The 19034-nt window shown below is 55.4% G+C and overlaps 7 protein-coding genes across 7 annotated transcripts; 4 read left to right on the forward strand and 3 right to left on the reverse strand.

The window, feature by feature from the left end:
- Window positions 1-392: 392 nt before the first annotated feature.
- On the forward strand, window positions 393-1889 carry CH63R_08707 (Mannan polymerase ii complex anp1 subunit; the record flags this gene model as incomplete). Its single annotated transcript, XM_018303681.1, has 5 exons — window positions 393-565; window positions 695-1323; window positions 1377-1505; window positions 1556-1690; window positions 1741-1889. 5 exons carry the CDS (start codon window positions 393-395, stop codon window positions 1887-1889), a joined length of 1215 nt encoding a protein of 404 aa, XP_018155704.1.
- Window positions 1890-4655: 2766 nt separating this feature from the next.
- CH63R_08708 (Cytochrome b-c1 complex subunit 7) lies at window positions 4656-5204 on the reverse strand (the record flags this gene model as incomplete). The annotated part of the gene is made up of 3 exons (XM_018303682.1): window positions 4656-4754; window positions 4823-4985; window positions 5080-5204. 3 exons carry the CDS (start codon window positions 5202-5204, stop codon window positions 4656-4658), a joined length of 387 nt encoding a protein of 128 aa, XP_018155705.1.
- A 1664-nt stretch (window positions 5205-6868) lies between these two features.
- CH63R_08709 (Mitochondrial carrier protein) lies at window positions 6869-8268 on the forward strand (the record flags this gene model as incomplete). Its single annotated transcript, XM_018303683.1, has 2 exons — window positions 6869-7409; window positions 7466-8268. 2 exons carry the CDS (start codon window positions 6869-6871, stop codon window positions 8266-8268), a joined length of 1344 nt encoding a protein of 447 aa, XP_018155706.1.
- A 3722-nt stretch (window positions 8269-11990) lies between these two features.
- CH63R_08710 (AhpC/TSA family protein) lies at window positions 11991-14115 on the forward strand (the record flags this gene model as incomplete). The annotated part of the gene is made up of 4 exons (XM_018303684.1): window positions 11991-12339; window positions 12426-12855; window positions 13284-13440; window positions 13594-14115. The coding sequence occupies 4 exons, from the start codon at window positions 11991-11993 to the stop codon at window positions 14113-14115; spliced, it is 1458 nt and encodes a 485-aa protein (XP_018155707.1).
- Window positions 14116-14483: 368 nt separating this feature from the next.
- CH63R_08711 (Duf1715 domain-containing protein) lies at window positions 14484-15005 on the reverse strand (the record flags this gene model as incomplete). The annotated part of the gene is made up of 1 exon (XM_018303685.1): window positions 14484-15005. One exon carries the CDS (start codon window positions 15003-15005, stop codon window positions 14484-14486), a length of 522 nt encoding a protein of 173 aa, XP_018155708.1.
- Window positions 15006-15466: 461 nt separating this feature from the next.
- Window positions 15467-16386, reverse strand: CH63R_08712 (Short-chain dehydrogenase; the record flags this gene model as incomplete). The annotated part of the gene is made up of 2 exons (XM_018303686.1): window positions 15467-16269; window positions 16335-16386. 2 exons carry the CDS (start codon window positions 16384-16386, stop codon window positions 15467-15469), a joined length of 855 nt encoding a protein of 284 aa, XP_018155709.1.
- Window positions 16387-17849: 1463 nt separating this feature from the next.
- CH63R_08713 (acetyltransferase) lies at window positions 17850-18623 on the forward strand (the record flags this gene model as incomplete). The annotated part of the gene is made up of 2 exons (XM_018303687.1): window positions 17850-18162; window positions 18253-18623. 2 exons carry the CDS (start codon window positions 17850-17852, stop codon window positions 18621-18623), a joined length of 684 nt encoding a protein of 227 aa, XP_018155710.1.
- Window positions 18624-19034: the final 411 nt, after the last annotated feature.

A 19034-nucleotide genomic window follows, 5' to 3' on the forward strand; every position in this document is an offset into this window, starting at 1 on the left:
AGACCTTCGTCGTCAGTTAGCCTTGGCCCACCCCTTGTGTAGAGAGTTGTGCTACGACGACTGCCATCTTTCGGACGACACAAAAACGCTGAATCAATTGCCTGCTGCCTCCAACCTTTCAATTTGTCGCTGGACTCGCATCTGTTCCAGGGAGGCTTGTGCTACCAGACATCCCTTCCGCTCGACTCCCCATTTGCCTCTACCCGGCGGCCTCTGCCCTCAAGCGACACGTGCGACGATCTTGCGCGCGCAACAAGCAACAACTCCGCCATACTTGCAACGCCGCCATTTTGGACGCTTGTCGTGCTGGAATACACACTCGACATCTTCTCTCTTTGTAAAGACGTCTTCTAGGGTGGTGTCCCCGACCACCCATCCATTCCACAGGAGCCATGCTTCTCCCCAAAGGCGGAATCAACTGGAAGTCTGCCCAGTCCAGACTACCCCCTACCAGAGCGATATGGGCTTTCCTGACCAGGACGCGCTTCCTCTTTCTCATCGCCCTCACCGGCTTTGTTTTGCTGCTATGGCGCGGTATCCGCTCGTCAGCTTCTGAAATGCAGAGGTATGTTGTCCAAGGTTTTGAAGACCAGGCCTCCTCAAGAGGCGCGACAATTTTTTTTTGTCATTCATGCACGGCGATGCGCGCGTGCACCACGTACAAGAAAGCTTGTTAACATGTGACGCTGCACAGCTTCTACTGCTGGGGCCCCGCGAAGCCCCCCATGGAGATGTCGCTCAATGAGCAAGCTTCGTGGGCCGGCCATCTCCAGACCCCCGTCATCTTCAACCACCATGAACCCTTGGAAGTCAACCATACCTCGATCCAACACGTCAACCTCAACCCCATCAAGTCCACGCGCAAGGCTGTCACCAATGAGGAGCGTGTTCTGATCCTCACTCCCCTCAAGGACGCCGCCCCTTACCTGTCCAAGTACTTCGAGCTGATCGCCGAGCTCACCTACCCCCACCACCTGATCGACCTTGCCTTCCTTGTGGGCGATTCCAAGGATGATACCCTGGCCATTCTCGCCTCCGAGCTGGACCGCATCCAGCGCCGACCTGACAAGATTCCCTTCAACAGCGCCATGATTGTCGAGAAGGATTTCGGCTTCGGGCTCAGTCAGAGCGTCGAGGAGCGCCATTCGTTCAAGGCGCAGGGTCCCCGACGAATGGCCATGGGCCGCGCCCGTAACTATCTCCTCTCTGCCGCCATGAAGCCCGAGCACTCCTGGATCTACTGGCGCGATGTCGACATTGTAGACAGTCCCAAGAAGATACTCGAGGACTTCATTGCCCACGACACCGACATCCTTGTGCCCAGTGAGTCCACATGCTGCGTGGCGAAAACCCTCGCGATGCTAACAGCCCGACAGACATCTGGTTTCACCGCTACCGCGATGGTCGCGATATCGAGGGTCGTTTCGACTATAATTCCTGGGTTGAGTCTGATAAGGGCCGCAGGCTTGCAGCGAGCTTGGACAAGGATGTCGTTCTCGCAGAAGGTAAGGGCCACGCCATTAAATGTCAAACACGCATGCTTACGAAGAACCAGGTTACAAGGAGTACGACACCGGTCGCAGACACATGGCCAGAGAGGGTGACTGGCGCAACAACAAGGACGAAGAGCTGGAGCTCGATGGTATTGGTGGCGTCAACATCCTCGTCAAGGGCGATGTCCACCGGTCAGGTTGGTATTCGTCGTCGAAAATCGAACTGCACGCCTGCTAACTCCTCCAGGAATCAACTTCCCGTGCTACGCCTTTGAGAACCAGGCCGAGACAGAAGGCTTCGCCAAGATGGCCAAGCGTGCTGGCTACCGCGTTGTCGGTCTGCCCAACTACGTTGTTTGGCACATTGATACCGAGGAGAAGCCTGGAAACGCATGATCATGGTTGCGGTTTTACCTTTTTCTTTCGATTGTACGACAAATCTTCTCCGGCTCATCCGCAGAATGCGGCTGACGGAACACAGCACTGTATGACCACGTAACGATACACACAAACGGAACCTGGGGAGCGTTTCACGACGAAAAGCATTTCCGTATGCTGGCCTAGGACCGTCTTGGGCTGCGAATGATCGGCGAGAGGCTCAAAGCCTAGATTGCCTATCCCGGCTACGCCGCTTCTTCGCAAGTTTGGCTTTCCGCCACCTATATATCCAACAAACCCTCACCTTTCTTTCGCTCGAATTCAACTAGTTGAAAGGGTTGGCCAGGAAACGCAAAACCTACGGAACGGAACCTAAAGGGGTGCTCTTTTTGTCAGAACAGGCGATTCATGCCAGATGGAAGGATGTCTCGCTGTAATAATAGACTTGGTTATATCACCTGTTAGCATAGGAGGGAGAAAGGTGTCGCCCATTATAGGAAGGGAAGCCCTCTATACGACCTCGGACTTTGGGACGGTGATGAGAAGCAGCATTGCGCGGGGAGGACGCTTGTTTGTTGAGGCTCTCTCCCGATGTCTGAGTGTGATATCTAGGGTATGAGGAAACTCTGGAGTTTAAAGAGGCGTAATTTTAAACATTTTGGCTTGTCTCCAATTGTCCGTCTTTTATTCGTGGTTCACCACGCTGGCTAGTGGCTGATCGAGCAAGACCCAGTCCGGTTAGAGAAAACTCGAAGGGGCCATCGTCAATTCTCGACGACGACTTACGCTTGGGCGTGAGATTGCAAGGCTTGGCAGGTTTAGTCAGTACTTGGTCTGGCACTTCCTATACCGTAACATGCCTTTCTGCCACCTGGAAGGCTCTTTTTCGACTCTTGGCCACGGATTAGGTAGGTCGCATGTCGTTTAACCGGGAGAAGGGAAGCTAGGATAATCTGGGTCCTATGTCGGGCAATTGTGAGTTACTCTACACGAACAACGGATAGACAGACGAGCATGGGGTAACCGGACATGGCCCAAAGTAACCTTCGAACTTGACACAGAGCAGTCGTTTGCCGGGTGAATGACGACAATGGCAGTATGACTAAGGAATTGTGACTCTGGAACGTCGCCGCGGCATGAAGGCGAGTAGACTGTGGGATCGTCACTGGGCGGTGATCATTAACCTACTCTCTTATGTTATGGGCCAGGGGTCATCTATCCAGTGAGGTGTTGATGAAGGCCGCGTGAGCATCAGACCCAGTCTCAACTGAGGACTTGAAATCCCTCCTTGTCAAGTCGGCTATCGATCATCCTCGTCGAGATCATGGTTTGGTCTTACTAGACCGAGGCAGGGGAATATTGCTGCGTATATGAGCCAACTTGATCCTCTAAATAGATGTACGTCTCATTTCGGACCCTGGGCGTCGTAGGAAAAAGGAAAGGTGGGGGGATCCAGCTTGCTTGTGGGTAGGGTGTACAGCATTTCCAGCTCCCTCTTCTGCCGTACTTCAGCGGGGTTCTTTCCATTGGATCTGACCTGCATCGTTTGATGTGGCGATGCTGTGATACGCGCTTTTGCTGGCGTGATATTGATGGTCGGTTTGCGGAGGGTTTGCTCCTGACGGATACGTTTACATGTCAACAATAAGTTGCTTTCTACAATCATACATCCGAGTTGCTATTTGATACATTCTGCCAAAGCTCAATGGTGCAACTGAAGGTGGTCGGCTCATTACTGTGACTGAACCATATTACTGACGGACGATGGCAGAGAGTAAACATAGGAGGATGACACTTAAGATCAACAAGCAAGTATCAACCTGCATTAATGAAGAAGCGTGTGATCGCAATGCCCCCTTTGACCTGCATGAAGCGTCCAGCTAGTCGGTTGGGCTTGCAGAAGCCTTGATGAGGCAAAATGGTCGGTGTTTTGCAGGTCTTGAGCCCTGGCTCCGGGCTTAGCATAGATAAGGGATGACTAGGCTATCGAAGCTGAAGTAATGAGGAAGCTTGTAGGCAAATTTCATTGGATCATGAATATGGTGACCTTATGAACTTGATGGATTTCCGATAAACAACAGTAGAGAAAGAGAAGATAAGGAAGTTTAAAGTGCTACCCAAATGCCAGTTGAGGGCATCGTCAACAGAGACGCAACAAAAGAGGATTGGCTCTCTCCAATCTCATCGCTGAAGCATTTGTGAATGGTAATTTGAAAAGTAAATGAGTTGAGATGGGGAACTGCAGCAGATTAAAAAAGGGAACCAGCCCATCGAGGACTTCATCTCGAAACCGTTGTCAAGTTGTGCGTCGACTTTGACTTGTCGAAGTTGAAGTTTGCGGTGGTGGTGCCGCTGCAAGCCCATCCGTCAACTGTCGATGAGCAGTCGTTTTTCGTGATGTTGCTGTAGGCTTGGTGGGTCTGGTATTTTTTGACCAGTCAGAGGGTGCATAATGTCAGCTAGCTTCAATTCCGAGCTGGGGCGAGAGGGCCGCGAGACTATAGATATCAAAACGCAAAAAAAAAAAGAGTCGTCAATTGGTGCTATTCGAGCGCGGCGGAAGCTATATCTGTAGCAGTGAATTCCAATTGACAGACAAGAACCCCCCCGAGGTCTATACATAAGGTACACGAACCGCCTGGCCTTGGTTCTAACCCCCTGGTCTAGATTTCAGTCGCGCGCCCTGGCCAGGCGGTTCCATTCGTCCTTGATACTTTTACAGCATCGTGCGCGCGGCTTCGCTCCTCCACGGTCAACATGTGTCCCCCACCAGAGAGGCTTCGTTTAGTGGTGCTTCTTCTGGACTTCCATCGTCTCGAAGGCCAGCTTCTCGGCCTCTTCGGCCTGGATCTGCTGGATGATGGGTCCGAGGTAAGGGTAGTCCTAAAGATCGAGGAGTCAGTCCTCTACGCCGGGTTCTTATAGTTTCAATAGTTCGGGGAGGTGCGCACCTCCTCAGGCTTGGTCCACTCGTTCTTGGGCAGGAGCTTGTGCTGGTAGGAGAGCTGGACGGCGCGGCGGATGCGGAAGACGCGGTCGTAAGACTCCTTGGGGGAGAGGCGCTTGAGGGCCTTCTGGACGATGTCGGTCTCCTCCTCGAAAAGGTCGTCGAATCTGCAGGCGGAGCACAAAAAAAAGGACAATCAGTCATCGATATTCCAGGCGGTGGCCAATTGTCGCAGAGGGTGGATGTCGTCTAATTGCTTACCTCAAGCCGAGCTTGCGGTGGCCGGCAGCGTTGGCGTACCAGTTGGAGAAGGGGACAAAGATGCTCTTCAGGAAGGGACGAGCGAGGATGCCATCAGCAAGCTTCTTTGAGATAAGCGAAGTCATTGTGGCGGCTGGGGTGGGTGGTGGACGCAGGAGAGGAGAGGGTTCGATATAATGCCTCGGAGTACGGTTTTGCGGATCGCCTGAGGTTGGGACTGGTCTCTCTGGCAAAATCGTGGAGTATCCCGGAGAGGCGCAAAGATTCGGGATGTCGGGTCATGTGACCTCCCTCGAGATTCCGACACCAGCCACAGGATGACAGTCAAATGTGTGGCACAATGATTCCATGTGGCTGGTGGCGCGGGGTGGGGGGAGGGCAGGTATCGAGAAGCACGGATCACATGCGGGGAGCAACACAGGTATTTCGTGATTGGGGACTGTCAACCGATGAGGTAATGGGAGCTACCAACGGGATGCCCTGCGGCCCTCTGCGATGCGATAGCACCGCCGCAGTCCCGGTTGTCTGATGGGAGAGATGGTGGTTTTGTGGTGCTAGCAAAGCCGCAAAGAACCGGTGGAGGTGGAGCTCATTTCTTTATGGCCGGGAAGCTCGAAACCTTGCCCCCTCCCCTCATTCTGGGCTTTTTGAAGTTGCCATTCAGAGATTCCGCATGTTAGCTGGACACTTGGCAAATTTTCGAGAGCAGTGGTGTTTCCCTTGCAAGCGTCTCGACATCTCCCGGCTCCCAACGCCACAAAACCTGCAACACGCAACCCTCCTTGCGTACTTCACGTGCTTGCCTGTGATTGATTGATCTGACATAATCGGCCCTGCGTCATCTCTCACTTGCTGACCCCTCAGGGCTGCAAGCAAGTATTGGCACATTCGGCAGCTCCCGGGTCTCACTCAGGCCAACAACATCCCAGAAGCGCAGTATTTGGCCGTCTCAGCACAACGCCTGGGCAGTGGTCGGAAATAAAGTGCCTGCCCCCACAGCGTCATCGCGCAGGCCCCTTCAGCGGCCATCGCACCAGCTTCGGCGCCTCTTATCCAGCCCGGCAGGTGCTCCTCCTTCCTTCCAGCCCATTGGATTGGTTCCACCTCCACCTGAAGGGTACCCCCGGGACGTGGAACTCTTGCCAAAAGAGACAGCCGACAGCTCGCATCATTTTGCTCTCTTGCTCCGTCCCGCTCCACACTCGGCGCTTTTTCGCAATATTCCATCTCCAACTCCCCCGACTGCGCTCTTACCGTACAGCACCGTTCCGACTACCACTACCACTTCCCTTCTCCTCCGCCGCCCGCCTCTCTCCCCCCTCACTTCCCATTCCCGCATGCTTGGGAGCGCCTTGCCCACCGAATCCGTCCTCGACTCTCCGCGCTAGATATTCTGTTCCTCGCAAGGCCAATGGGCTGCGATAACCGCTAGTCGCTCAGTGTCACGGCGGCGTGGGAGCGTTCCCCGCATACCGGGACACTTGGGAAGGCCCAGCATCTACCTGACAGACAGACAGAGAGAGAGAGAGAGAGAGAGAGACAGACAGAGAGTGGTAAACGGCAGACGCATATTGGGAGAAACACACCACCGACGACAGACGACGAATCTGGACAAAACCGAACATCCGCCTCGGGTGAACAGACCCCTCAAAAGTTGATATCCCGCTTTGGCTGCTCTGCGAAAGCCCACAACCCCCGGGACATCACCGTGTGCTTTCCTTTCAGTTCCCATTTGGACCCTCCTTACCTCCATATTCTGAAGCCTGAACGAGCTCAACAGTGAGAGGGGATGTCTCACGACGAACACCACGACGTTCACCGAGGCGCGCCGCACTCGCCAGACCAAGAATATGGGCCGTATCCGACCTCAACATACCCCAACTATAGCAGCTCAAGAGCGTTTCCGGCCCCGGCCCCGACCCCTGCTCGCGCAGCAATGGCTACCATAGAGAAGGCTGCCGCTGCGATACCCGTAAACGAGACCATTACCGCCTTCGATAGGTGGGCCGCCGGTGCCTCCGACGCCCAGTTCAATGCCCTGTCCGGTGCAGTGGGAGGCTTCACTTCAGGCGTCGTGACGTGCCCGCTCGACGTCATCAAGACCAAGTTGCAAGCACAGGGTGGGTTTAATCCCGTCGAAAAAGGGAGGCATGTCGGCCACCCGAAACTCTACAACGGCCTGCTGGGCACCGCCCGTGTGATATGGAAAGACGAGGGCATACGGGGCATGTACAGGGGACTCGGCCCGATAGTACTGGGTTATTTGCCCACATGGGCTGTGTGGTTTACTGTCTACAATAAGAGCAAAGACTACCTGAAGCACCGCCATGGTATGTTAGAACTGGCAGGTCGGAGACTGGGCCCCATGGACTGACTCGGACTACAGAAAACACAGTGTTGATCAACTTTTGGTCATCCATCATAGCCGGTGCCAGTAGCACCATCGTCACGAACCCGATTTGGGTCATCAAGACTCGCTTAATGTCGCAGAGCGTTGCACACGACCCAGGCAAGCATTACTCGCAGTTCCCGAGATCAGGCAACACCCCGACTTCGAGACCGACAATGCACAGCTCGTGGCATTACCGGTCAACGATGGACGCGGCACGCAAGATGTACACTTCAGAGGGCGTGCTCTCCTTCTACTCAGGTCTCACTCCGGCCCTACTGGGTCTCACACATGTGGCCGTCCAGTTTCCCGCGTATGAGTACCTGAAGACAAAGTTTACCGGTCAGGGCATGGGAGAGCCGACTCCGGGCGACACACAAGAATCGCAGTGGATGGGAGTGCTGGGCGCTTCGATTTTGTCGAAGATCATGGCGAGCAGTGCTACATACCCGCACGAGGTCATCCGTACGAGGCTGCAGACCCAACGGAAGCCTGTAGGAGGGGCTGAGTATCTCCAAGGCCTGGGTATCAAGGTGACGCCCTCCGTGACAGGAGAGGATGGCAAGACGCAGCAGGTACTATCTCCAAAGTATCGTGGCGTGGCCAGCACCTTTCGGACCATTCTCAAAGAGGAGGGTTGGAGGGCTTTCTACGCTGGCATGGGCACCAACATGATGCGAGCGGTGCCAGCCGCGACGGTGACGATGCTGACGTACGAGTACGTGATGAAGCATTTGAACCACGCGAGGGCCGAGGGCAAGAGGAAATTGGAAAGGGCCAGCGCGCCTGCTGAGCCCTGACCTCAGCAACTTTAAGGGCCAGGAGCGGCATCGCTCCGAAAAGACGCTGGGACAGAAGTTGACAAGACCAGATGTGCGGTTGAACAATGATGGAAGCGAAGAGTTGCTGTGAGAGATTAGGAAATGGGGATGGGATTTTCCAGATACCCTTAATTTTGGTCGTCAGGTCTAGACAAACTCGATTCAGGTCACGAAACAAGCACACTGCGGCAGGAGTTCTCCGAGGGACGCTTTACGGATCGATTCTTCATCCCCCTCCCTTTCTTGATCCATCGCATTCAATCATTGCGGAGCGCTTTCTTTCCTTTTCACACAAACTGGACCGAAGAGTTCAAGTTAGCCAACGAAGCCAGCATGGCAAGAGCGTTATTCAGCGGGGTTGACGCAGTTTGGGGTATTGAAACCGTTGGCATGGAATATCTGAGGATTCGTCAAACACCCACACATGCATGAGAGAAAGAAAGCCGGCAAGTTCTGTGTTGGTTTGGTATCTAGCAAATGCAGACAGAAACAGGGGGTATTGACTATTAAGAAAGCACGGAAAACAGTAAAAAGACAAGAATGAAACGGCAAAGTTTCGTTTTCTCTTCATCCTCCTATCTCATGGTGAGTTGGATGCAACTCGGAAGATAACAACCGGCCTTATGCAGGCCTTTGTCTGTTCAGCACACACGCAGTGCTATGAGGGGCTGGAATCCGAGGATGGTGACCTAGGACTTCTGGGGCTGTTGCCGTATCTCTTAGCCGGCTGTTAGTATCGGCCCCGACATGATAGTGGGCGTGATGATGGAGGATGTGATAATGGAGGAAAGACAATGATACGGGAATAAGGAAGACGTACGGCTTGATCACGCGCTGAGCGGATCGACGAGCGGGTATAGCTGTTTTGAATCAGTACGACACTTTGCAGTCACTACGACGCTCAATGTGAGCATGGTGCGACGAGGGGTGGAGGGGGTTGCCGTAACCTACGCGAAGAGGATGCATGCCATTGTGAACGCCGCTAGCGGGGCCGTGATTGTCTACGCAGGTGGGCAGTTAGGAGGCGTTTGATTGGATTGTGAGAGCCGGGGGGAAGGGGGGAGGGGGGTTAAGAGCTGCTCACCTTGGGTGTCAGGTTTCCTTTCCGCATCTCAAAGTTTTCCCTTTGTTCTGCTACGGTCTTTGTTAAGAAAAGGGAGTGTTTGTGTTGCGAATGAGTAGAATGAGTATAAGTGTGTAAGTGGGATCATGGACGAGATGTAGAATGGGCTGATTGTAGTTTAGAACGTGGTCCAGGGTGGATATTTGCAGATATCGGGGCCGCGGCGATGATAGTTGCATATGCGGCTGGCGAAGGACAAGAGTCGCAGTGTTGGTCTCATCGTAGCAGCTGGTTCGGGACAGAAATAGCACGTCAACCAAAGAATCAATATACTCTATGAGTGTTGGAATTGTTGCTTGTTGCCTGAATTGGGCCAGCACTTTGTGTAAGGTGTTGTTGCATCGTCTTATCCTAGAGAACCACTTACATTTCGACCACAATTGGACTCTGCGTCCGGCTCTCCGTGTGAAATAATGTGTGAATTATGAGCTAGTTGTGCTATGTGCGCTTCTGCCCGTCTCACCTTTCCAAGACCACCAACCTCCTCAGCTCCTAAAGGAACCTAGTAACTAAGGTAACGCTTTAAGGCTGTAGAGGTCGACACTTTTACTCCAGTCAGACCTACTGATGGCGTATATTGTATTAATGTAGAAGGGTTAGAGATTAGCTGTTTTAATAGTATAGGTAATTAAGTAGTAGTTAGATAAGGATCCCTTAAGCCGCCTAAAAGCTAATCTTACATTATATAACTCCTAGTACTGCCTATGGAGGTTAGTCCTATTATAGCTTACCTAAATGCTAGGCATTATAGTATTTATTAGGGTATTACAGCAGACAGTAACTGCTGGTTGAGGTTGTAGAAAAAAAAGGTGTTTTTTTTTTTGGCGCTGACTCAGGCTGTTAGCATGGGCATATAAAGATCAAGCGCCTCTGTGTCTGGCTGCGCTCAAGGCTTCGCAAGGGCGAAGGCGACAACGGTTTCTTGTAATTACATATCACACATATGATTCTTGGGCGACAGGGACAGGGCCGAGTCCTTTGTATGTCAAGCCGATTCAAGCCATGTCGAAGGCGGCGTGCAAGAGCAGGGTGGGCCATACAGAAAAAGAAAGGCTCAATCGTATTGACGCGATCTTTCGCGCCCGCGCCATGTCAACTCGATCATGCCAACGCAAACAAAGTCGTCCCAGCCTCGAGATTCCCCTCGACACCTCGGTAGTCTTGCACAGCAAAAGTTGGAGTCCACGATAGACTCATTATGACAAGAGTGGGATTCGAACCCACGCCAATTACTTGACTAGCACCTGAAGCTAGCGCCTTAGACCGCTCGGCCATCTTGCCGCTGTGAATGTTGAAAAACGACTCATGTGTGGATATTATATATCATGTCCAAACATCTGCCCTAGCGGAGGGGGACCTCAGGTCGACGGCACGGCTGCACGGCGCGTGGGGGAGATGATGATTGTCGTTTTCAGACCCGTTCCGTCAGGTAGACGCACAACTGGCGGTGGCCCCGGACGACTGCCCAACACCGGCGTGGCGTTGGTAAGCCCGGAGAGACAGTGTCAAGCACGAGCACGAAGTTCCCGGATGGAGTGACTCGTTCCGGTTGAAAGCGGGCATCAATTTGAGGACGAGGAAGAGAGAGCCCGTCAGTGAGTGTCCTAGATCTCGATAACAGACAGCAAAGGCGGAGAAGAGATCAGTCGCTGGCCGTCCAGGACGGTTGCCCTGCGGGTGAAACCATGCAATCTCACACGGGCTGTTGGGCCCAGCCACCTGGTGCATCCCCCACATAAGCCCGACGGGCACCAGAACGTGCGCTCCCTCTCAGAGGCTAAGACCATGTCGGGGTTGAGGAACGCACGGCCAGTGGTCAAAAGCTTACTAGATACGACGAGGACCGGGGTGTGGGTGGGCGAGGAGAAATGTCAGTTGGAAATGAGAAGAGAAAATGAGGGAGAGAGGGGGAGGGTGAGAGGGAGACAGCGAGAGTGAGAACTGGGAGCGCGGCGGTATGAGAACAGCCGAGAGAGAGCACGAAAGCAACACACGAACTGACAGGCCTGTACCGCTCAAGTTTGGGGACGAGGGGAGGGACACAGGACACGCAGATCCCGAGCCAGCGCCCTGGCAGCAACGCAAACCCAAGTGAAGCGGCAGCAGCAGCACCACCATCCATCCCCTTGCCTTCGCACGCCAAAACCAGCAACGGCTGCTACCGTTTCTGCTGTTCGCGGCGACCGAGCTTAATAATTAGTCTGGGCCTTTGGGCCAGTGGGCCTCGAGGGGGGGCCCGCACCGCACCGCACCGCACAGCAAAATGCAGCCAGCACCAGTCCACTCAGTCACCACGACCGCAGAACATCTGCATCGCATCAGCCCCCTGGTCCCGGCTGAAGCTCTGGCCATGGCCACCTGTGATTGGTTCGTCCCGAGGACGTCCTCTTGAACCTCCTGTTTACCTCCCATCTTCCCTCGACTCCCATATCCCCCTCTCATCTGTTGTAATTTCACCCGTTTTCCCCATCGCATCCGGATCGCATCATCAGCGTGACGCCGCTACCCAAGTCGCCCATCCTTTGCGACACCTGTTGCATCCTTGTTTCCCACAGCAATCTCATCCCGAGTAGACGCCATGCCCGTCGAGCTTCGCAAGCGCAAAGCCCCCGAGCCTGCCCCGGCTCCGGCGCCCAAGAAGGCCTCCTCCAAGGTCACCAAGGCCGCAGAGAAGGTCAAGGGCGCCGTTAAGGGCAATGCCGAGAAGCCTGTAGAGACAGTCGTCGATGAGCCTGCCGAGAAGCCTACCGCCGCCAATGGCTCCGACAAGAAGGTCAAGGCAGTTAAGGGTGAGACAATCGACCTCGACGGCTTCGGCGGCGAGATCGAGACCAACGAAGGCGACAAGACGACTCTGAAGGAGCTCGTCGACAAGAGCAAGGCCGGCGTTGTCCTCTTCACCTACCCTAAGGCCTCGACTCCCGGATGTGAGTATCTCTCCTTCTGTCTGCTCCGGCATGTCACCCGGTAGTCCTCTCGGACCAACCATGCTAACTTGCTCCGTGATATCCAGGCACCAAGCAAGCCTGTCTCTTCCGAGACTCGTACGAGCCGCTGACCAAGACGGGATTCGCCATCTATGGCCTGTCCACGGATTCGCCCAAGGCCAATACCACCTTCAAGGAGAAGCAGAAGCTGCCTTACCCGCTGCTTTGCGACCCCAAGGCCACCCTAATTGGTGCCATCGGCTTGAAGAAGGCGCCTAAGAGCACCCAGCGCGGCGTCTTTGTGGTTGATAAGGCCGGCAAGGTTCTCATTGCCGAGCCCGGCAGCCCCGCCGGTACCGTCGAGGTCGTCACGGCGCTCGTTGAGGGCGGCGATGTCGAGGCTGCCGCGGACGCCGCTGCCGTCGATGCCAAGGCGGAGGAGCCAGCCAACGGCGAGACCAAGACCGCCGAGGAGAAGAAGGAGGATGCCGCCGAGAAGAAGGATGGGAAGGACGAGTAATTACAGTACTTTTGCGAAAGTAGAAATCGTGATGGGAAAACATGGGATTGCGAACGAAAGGGCTGGGTAGGACACGGGGCGATCTTCTTGTAACCGTATAGTCGCTGGGAATTGATTGACTGGCGTTTTTGGTCTTGTGCACTCGCTCCCCCGCTTCAGTGACGGCGCTGCGATGCACCGCAATCATTGCATGATTCCGGATCCCCGGTGCCATACCAACCCATGGCCGAATCGTCAATCGCCCCCCGGAACCTCTTGAGTGAGTGGCAGCAATGCAGCCTCGAGGGCATTGCAAGGGGAAAAGAGTGAAGTGGATACCCGTCGAGAAAGTCGGGTTGCAAATTGAAGCACGGCTATTGCTTCGGCCGGCAAAACCTCGGCTGCCCGGTCCTTGCCAGAAACTGGAGCACTATCGACGACCTAGGCGCCGCAACGCTCACATCCCATCCTCAAGCTGGTCATCGAACCGTTGCCAATCGAACCGCCCCCAAATCTTCCTTCCACCGTCCACGACGTCGCCTAATATGGCCTCCAAGGCAGTTGCGAAGGCCGCGGCAAGCGGTGTTGTGGAAATCTCAAAGGTACGCTAGCTGAGTCGCTCACACCCGGTGACCACCCACTGCCCATTCCTGCTCCCAGCGAAGCACGAAAAACCACCTACCATCGCCAGCTCATCCCGAGGACCGCGGAACCACTCAATTGGCTCACTCAGCTGACCCTGTTTCCCTCCACAGAAGCACACCCTCCAGTCCCAGGGCGTTTGGGAACGTATCCGCCGCTCCCTTGCCCTCGACCCCAACCGCTCCTCCGGTGTGCCCTTGAACCCGACCTTCCGCAACCCGACACCGGGCGCCTACGACCCCCTCAGCTACGACGACCCCGTCACGCTGCCCGCGGGCGACATCGCCGACAACCCGTACTGGAAGCGCGACGCCCGCCGCAACTACCCGGCCCTCAGCGTTGTCAACCAGGCCGACGTCGTCGGCTTGCTGTCGGTCGGCTCGGCCGCGAGCCCGCGCGTCGAGCTCATCGGCGAGGCAGGCGAGAAGCAGCTCGTTGCCGCCCGCGAGGAGGCCGCCGCCACGGGCCTGGCGCCGTACCTCGAGAAGAACGCCGCCAAGGCCGTCGAGGCGAGCAAGGAGGCGCTCTTCACCAACGGCCTGCCGCCGACGCCCAGCGGCCAGGACCTCAAGAGCGGAACGTGGAATGTGCACAAGTACGAGGTCAACAAGGATCAGTCCTATGGTGAGGGGTGAGTTTCTCCTGTCCGCGGCGGCTTTCAATGTTTTGAAAATGGGCTTCGGTGACAATGGTGTTTGCTAACATGATAAGGAGCAGCTACCCCTGCCGAACTTTTGCGTGAGTTATGAAAAATCCGGAGTTCTTGCTGTGCAGAAGAGAGAAACAGAGAGGGAGAGGAGGGGGGAGGGGGGGTGTGCAACGAATGTAGATATACAGGGCACTAGATTCCATTGAACGTTTTACTTTCTCAACAGGCTTGGGATCGAGAGTTTGCCCTGCCATGACTATGTCCTTTCACCCGTTGGGGTATATCTCCAGCCCGAAAACCGAAGATATTCTTCGCCAGAACGAAACTCCATCCCATGGTCTCAACGAAACAGTACTAAAGCCCCTTGGCCTCTGTCGCCGCCTTGGGCTCGGCGGCAACCTCGCCCGTCATCCGCTCGATGATCTTAACCTTTCCCTGCGCCCTCTTGAGCCTGTCGTCAAAGTCGTTGACGGCCTCGTCGCTGTTTTCCCTGGCCAGCGTGTCGGGCTCGACGAGGGCGAAGGCCGCCGTGACATTTTTCTCAAGCCTCGCGTTGGGCGGCAGTGGTGGAAGGGAGCAGGGCTTTGGCTGCTGCTGTTGCTGCGACGAAGAGTCTGAAGGCCTCGCGGCGGCGGCGGCGGCGGAGGATGAGGTGGAGGGGGAGCCCTTCTGTGGCAGGGACAGCCGGTTCGCCCACACGACGGCGCGGCCGTGTATCCTGCCGCTCTCGAGGAATTTCTCGTAACCCTTGGCGAGGCCGACGGAGCGGCCCTCGATCTTACCGGCCTGGATGCCGTCTTCGGTGCCTTGGCGGTAGCCCTCGGCGAAGAACTGGTCCTCGAGAGTGAGGACGTCGTCAAATGGATCCAGGGACATGTTTAGTTTTTTTTTTGGTTTGGAAAAATGAAAAATACAGGTGGAACCGTGCTTTTTTGCTCGTTTGTTTAATGCTTGGTGGTCTGTTACGAGACACTTGCGCTGGTTGTAAGTCGCGGTGGTGAGTGCTGCGAGACCGATGGAGGGGTGATTTGAAATGGTGGCGGGGCAAATTTGAGAGCTTGACTCAGCGGGTGGTTTTTTTTGGTTTTTTTTTTGCTAGTGACATTTCACAACTCACTTACATGTATCCGTATGCTTCACGTTGAAAGACCAACTGTGATCGGAAAATCATCTCGAGGAGGCTTTAATACTTTCATGAACAGGCCCGAATTCTCAAAAGTGAAGCAGCGCGAGTGTTTGATTCATTTGTGAATGCGGGGAATCAATTCTACGTCTATCTTATAACTAGCCAGCCAGCCATTTGCCCATCGTTTTTCATCATCATAATTAGCAACTAATCACTGCATGCCAAACAACATGCCACCGTTGGCACACACAACCTGACCCGTACACCACGCCGACTCGGCCGAGACGAGCATGCCGACGATACCGGCGATCTCGCCGACATACGCCGGACGACCGCCCTCCTCCTCGGCGGCCTTGACGAGGTCGTCCGAGTCGACGCCCGGGCGGGCCTTCATAAGCGGGGCGTGCTCGATGAAGCCCTTGATGAAGCGCTTGAACTCGGGGGTGTTGCCGGCGTACATCTCAGTCAGGACGGGGCCCGGGTTGACAGCGTTGACGGTGGCGTTCTCGCTGAGCTCGCGAGCCCAAGTGCGGGTCATGGCCTCGAGGGCGGCCTTGGTGCCGCCGTAGACGCTCTGCTCGGGGAAGCCGGTGGAGGAGCTGACGGACGACATGTTGACGATGCGGCCGCTGCGGTCGGTGGGCAGGTAGGGCTGCACGGCCTGGACAAGGAGGAGCGGGCCGCGGACATTGACGCGGTACGAGACGTCGAACTGGTCGACCGTGACGGCGGGCAGGAGGTTGTTGTGGGCGACGCCGGCGTTGTTGATGAGCACGTCGACCTGGAACCTGCCGCCGTTGAGCCCCTCAAAGTGGGCCTTTGCGGTCGCGACAAGGGACGCGGGGCCGTCGGTTGTGCCCATGTCGGCCTGGACGGCGAGGGTCTGGATATTGTGCTTGGTTTGAAGGTCGGTGGCGAGCTGCTCGGCCGGAGTCTTGGAGGAGGGGGAGGTGTAGCCCAGAATGAGGTTGCAGCCCTTAGCGGCGAGGTTCTCGGCAATGGCGACGCCGATGCCTGGGTGCGGGTGTTGTGTCAGAAAGGCTGCCGTGTCATCAAAGTGTTTTGAAGGGGTTCCTTACCTCGAGAGGCGCCGGTCACGATGCCGAGCTTGCCCTCCAGAGAACGAGACATCGTGTGATCCGCGGAGGTATATGGGCTTCGAGCGAAGTTGGTTGTCAAAGTTGAATACAAGCAAGAATGAGATACGGTTGCAGTAATAGAGAAACGAAGAGAGAAGACGGGAATAGGACGATGGCAAGTCACGACAAGAGCGGGACGAGGAGACGGGGGACCTAAGGTTTATACCTATGTTGACCCCTAGGCACTCAGGAGCAGCTAGAACCCGAGGATGCGATTGTCCCGAACGGGCAATTCTAGCAGCTCTCGTGACCCGTCGGGATTATGATGAGAACCCAGAGATGGACGCATCCCGCCCAATGGAAGGCGAGCTCGTGGCATCGATCCCGGGAGAAATCTGGGTTGCCGGGTTTCTTGGGGGCGTTCTGGGTAAAAGCTACCCCGCTGTCGCAACAGCTCTCAGTTGCCCCGCGGTGGACTTGCGACGGCGCTGAAGTGGTGCTTCCCCCCACGTCATTCTCCCGCGCCAATCCTGGGCCAGGGCTTGATCCGATCGGGGAGGGGGTTTGCTTCTAGACCTTCAGGGCCACCTGTCAGGTAGTGAGTGCTACGGCTTTCCGCGTTTGGTGGGGGACATGTCTTTGGAATGTTTGGTATTTATCTTTGAGTACGACCGAGGAGTTGGTATATTGAGGTGGGAACACAAATGTAGGGAAACTCGAGTCTGATCACACCGATGATGAGAATTGGGGCGCCGCCGAGCGCACTTTCTGAGGCAGCGAAGCTGCATGGACTTTATCAGGCAATCGCTATGCTGAATGTATTTTCTTGTTACATATCTGTTCAGCAATAAGCTTGTGAAACACAAGAAAGATGCCATTCACTATCAATACACTCAGAGAGAGGTTATCGTGGTCGTAAGTCACGCTCAGGCTGGAAGCAGCTTTCACAACTCCCTAGGAAACAATAGTATTGATAATCCAAATTGCCAAGGAGTATAGACCGACTAGAACATGATAATGCTACACTTGGATCACATAAAGGAGGCGGAGCAAGCAAGAAGACGTGCTCAGAGAATGGCTTTAAGCGTCGAAAGAGCTTGCGACCATTGAGCACTTTCGGGTGACAGGCTAGGTAGTCAGTCATCTTGCAATTTACAAGATACAGAAGCATCACCAGCTCGGATCGCAGCGGGGCACCAGTGACCACTGAGCGACCCGACCCTCGGAGCCTTGTGCCGCTGTGGTGGGGTCAACAGCAGCCACCTACAGGCTTCGGCCAACTCGTGGTTCAGCGACCAGGGTCTTTCTAAAAGTCTACCTCCCCTCTCCAGCCTGCATCACCCAATTTCACCACCCGCTCACACACCTACTCTCAGCCTTGCGTCCGCTTGCCTACCCGCACTCGACGACGACCTCGTCAGTTCCGATCGATTCGATTCTCTCCCTCGAAACGAACCTTCCACCAATAAACCCTTTCCCCCGCCCCGGAAATCCCGCGATCGAAACACGCCCATCATGGATATCCGCCTGCTCAAGTCCGCCGACCTCCCCCTCATACAGCACGCCAACCTCGAGAACCTGCCCGAGAACTACTTCCTCAAGTACTACCTCTACCACGCCCTCTCGTGGCCCCAGCTCAGCTATGTCGCCGTCGATGTCTCGCGCCCGAAGCGCACCCCCTACGACTACCCCAAGATTGTCGGCTACGTCCTGGCCAAGATGGAGGAGGAGCCCGCCGACGGCATTGCCCACGGCCATATCACCAGCCTCAGCGTCATGCGCACCCACCGCCGTCTGGGTATCGCCGAAAAGCTGATGCGCCAAAGTCGTACGTTGCCTCTGTCTCTGCCTCTGCCTTCGCTGCTGCTGCCGCTGGCCCTGCCAAAAACCATGCCCTCCCCCCACTAACCACCACCAGAACTCGCCATGGTCGAGACCTTTGGCGCCCAGTACGTCTCCCTTCACGTCCGCGTCTCCAACCAAGCCGCCATCCACCTGTACCGCGATACCCTGGGCTTCAAGACGGAAAAGACGGAGAGCAAGTACTACGCCGACGGCGAGGACGCCTTCTGCATGAAACTCGACCTGGGTTACATCCGCGAGCAGGTCCAGGACGAGCGCGACCGCGAAGAGGAGAAGGACGTCGAGCCCGTTGACGAGGGTGAGGCCGTCGGTGATGTCGGCCGCGACCCCAGCGCTACCGCCGCCGCCGACAAGAAGCGCAAGGTCAAGGTTGGCCGCGGCCTCGGCGTCGGCGAGCTAGTCGAGAAGAACGAGAGCAAGAACTAAGGACCCGACCTTTTGTACAATTCAGCAGCTAGAGGCTGGCTGCAGAAGGGTGGCATCTTCGACATTGTTGAAAGCGGCGAGTCTTGCGCCCGAACACGCAGTGGAGGGAGTAGCTGCAAGGATCTCGGAGGTGTTTTGAGAGACTGATGGCGCAGGCCTTGCGGTCACAACCACACCCCTTGGTCCTCTCAGAAGTTCACATCTTGGGATGATGCTAATTTCGAACTGAAATCGATATCGAGGGGGTTGCGGGCTTCAGGAGTGAGCCAACGAAACAGGAGTTCTGTTAGCAGACAACCAGCATATCTCTACACACCATTCCAGGGAAGAAGTTTCAAAAATGCAACAAAAGAACGGAAGAATCCCGATGAGAAATACAACGCATCATAGCACGGGTTACCAAAAACAAGA

This window comes from Colletotrichum higginsianum, chromosome 6 (assembly GCF_001672515.1).
Source record: "Colletotrichum higginsianum IMI 349063 chromosome 6, whole genome shotgun sequence".
NCBI lineage: Eukaryota > Fungi > Ascomycota > Sordariomycetes > Glomerellales > Glomerellaceae > Colletotrichum > Colletotrichum higginsianum.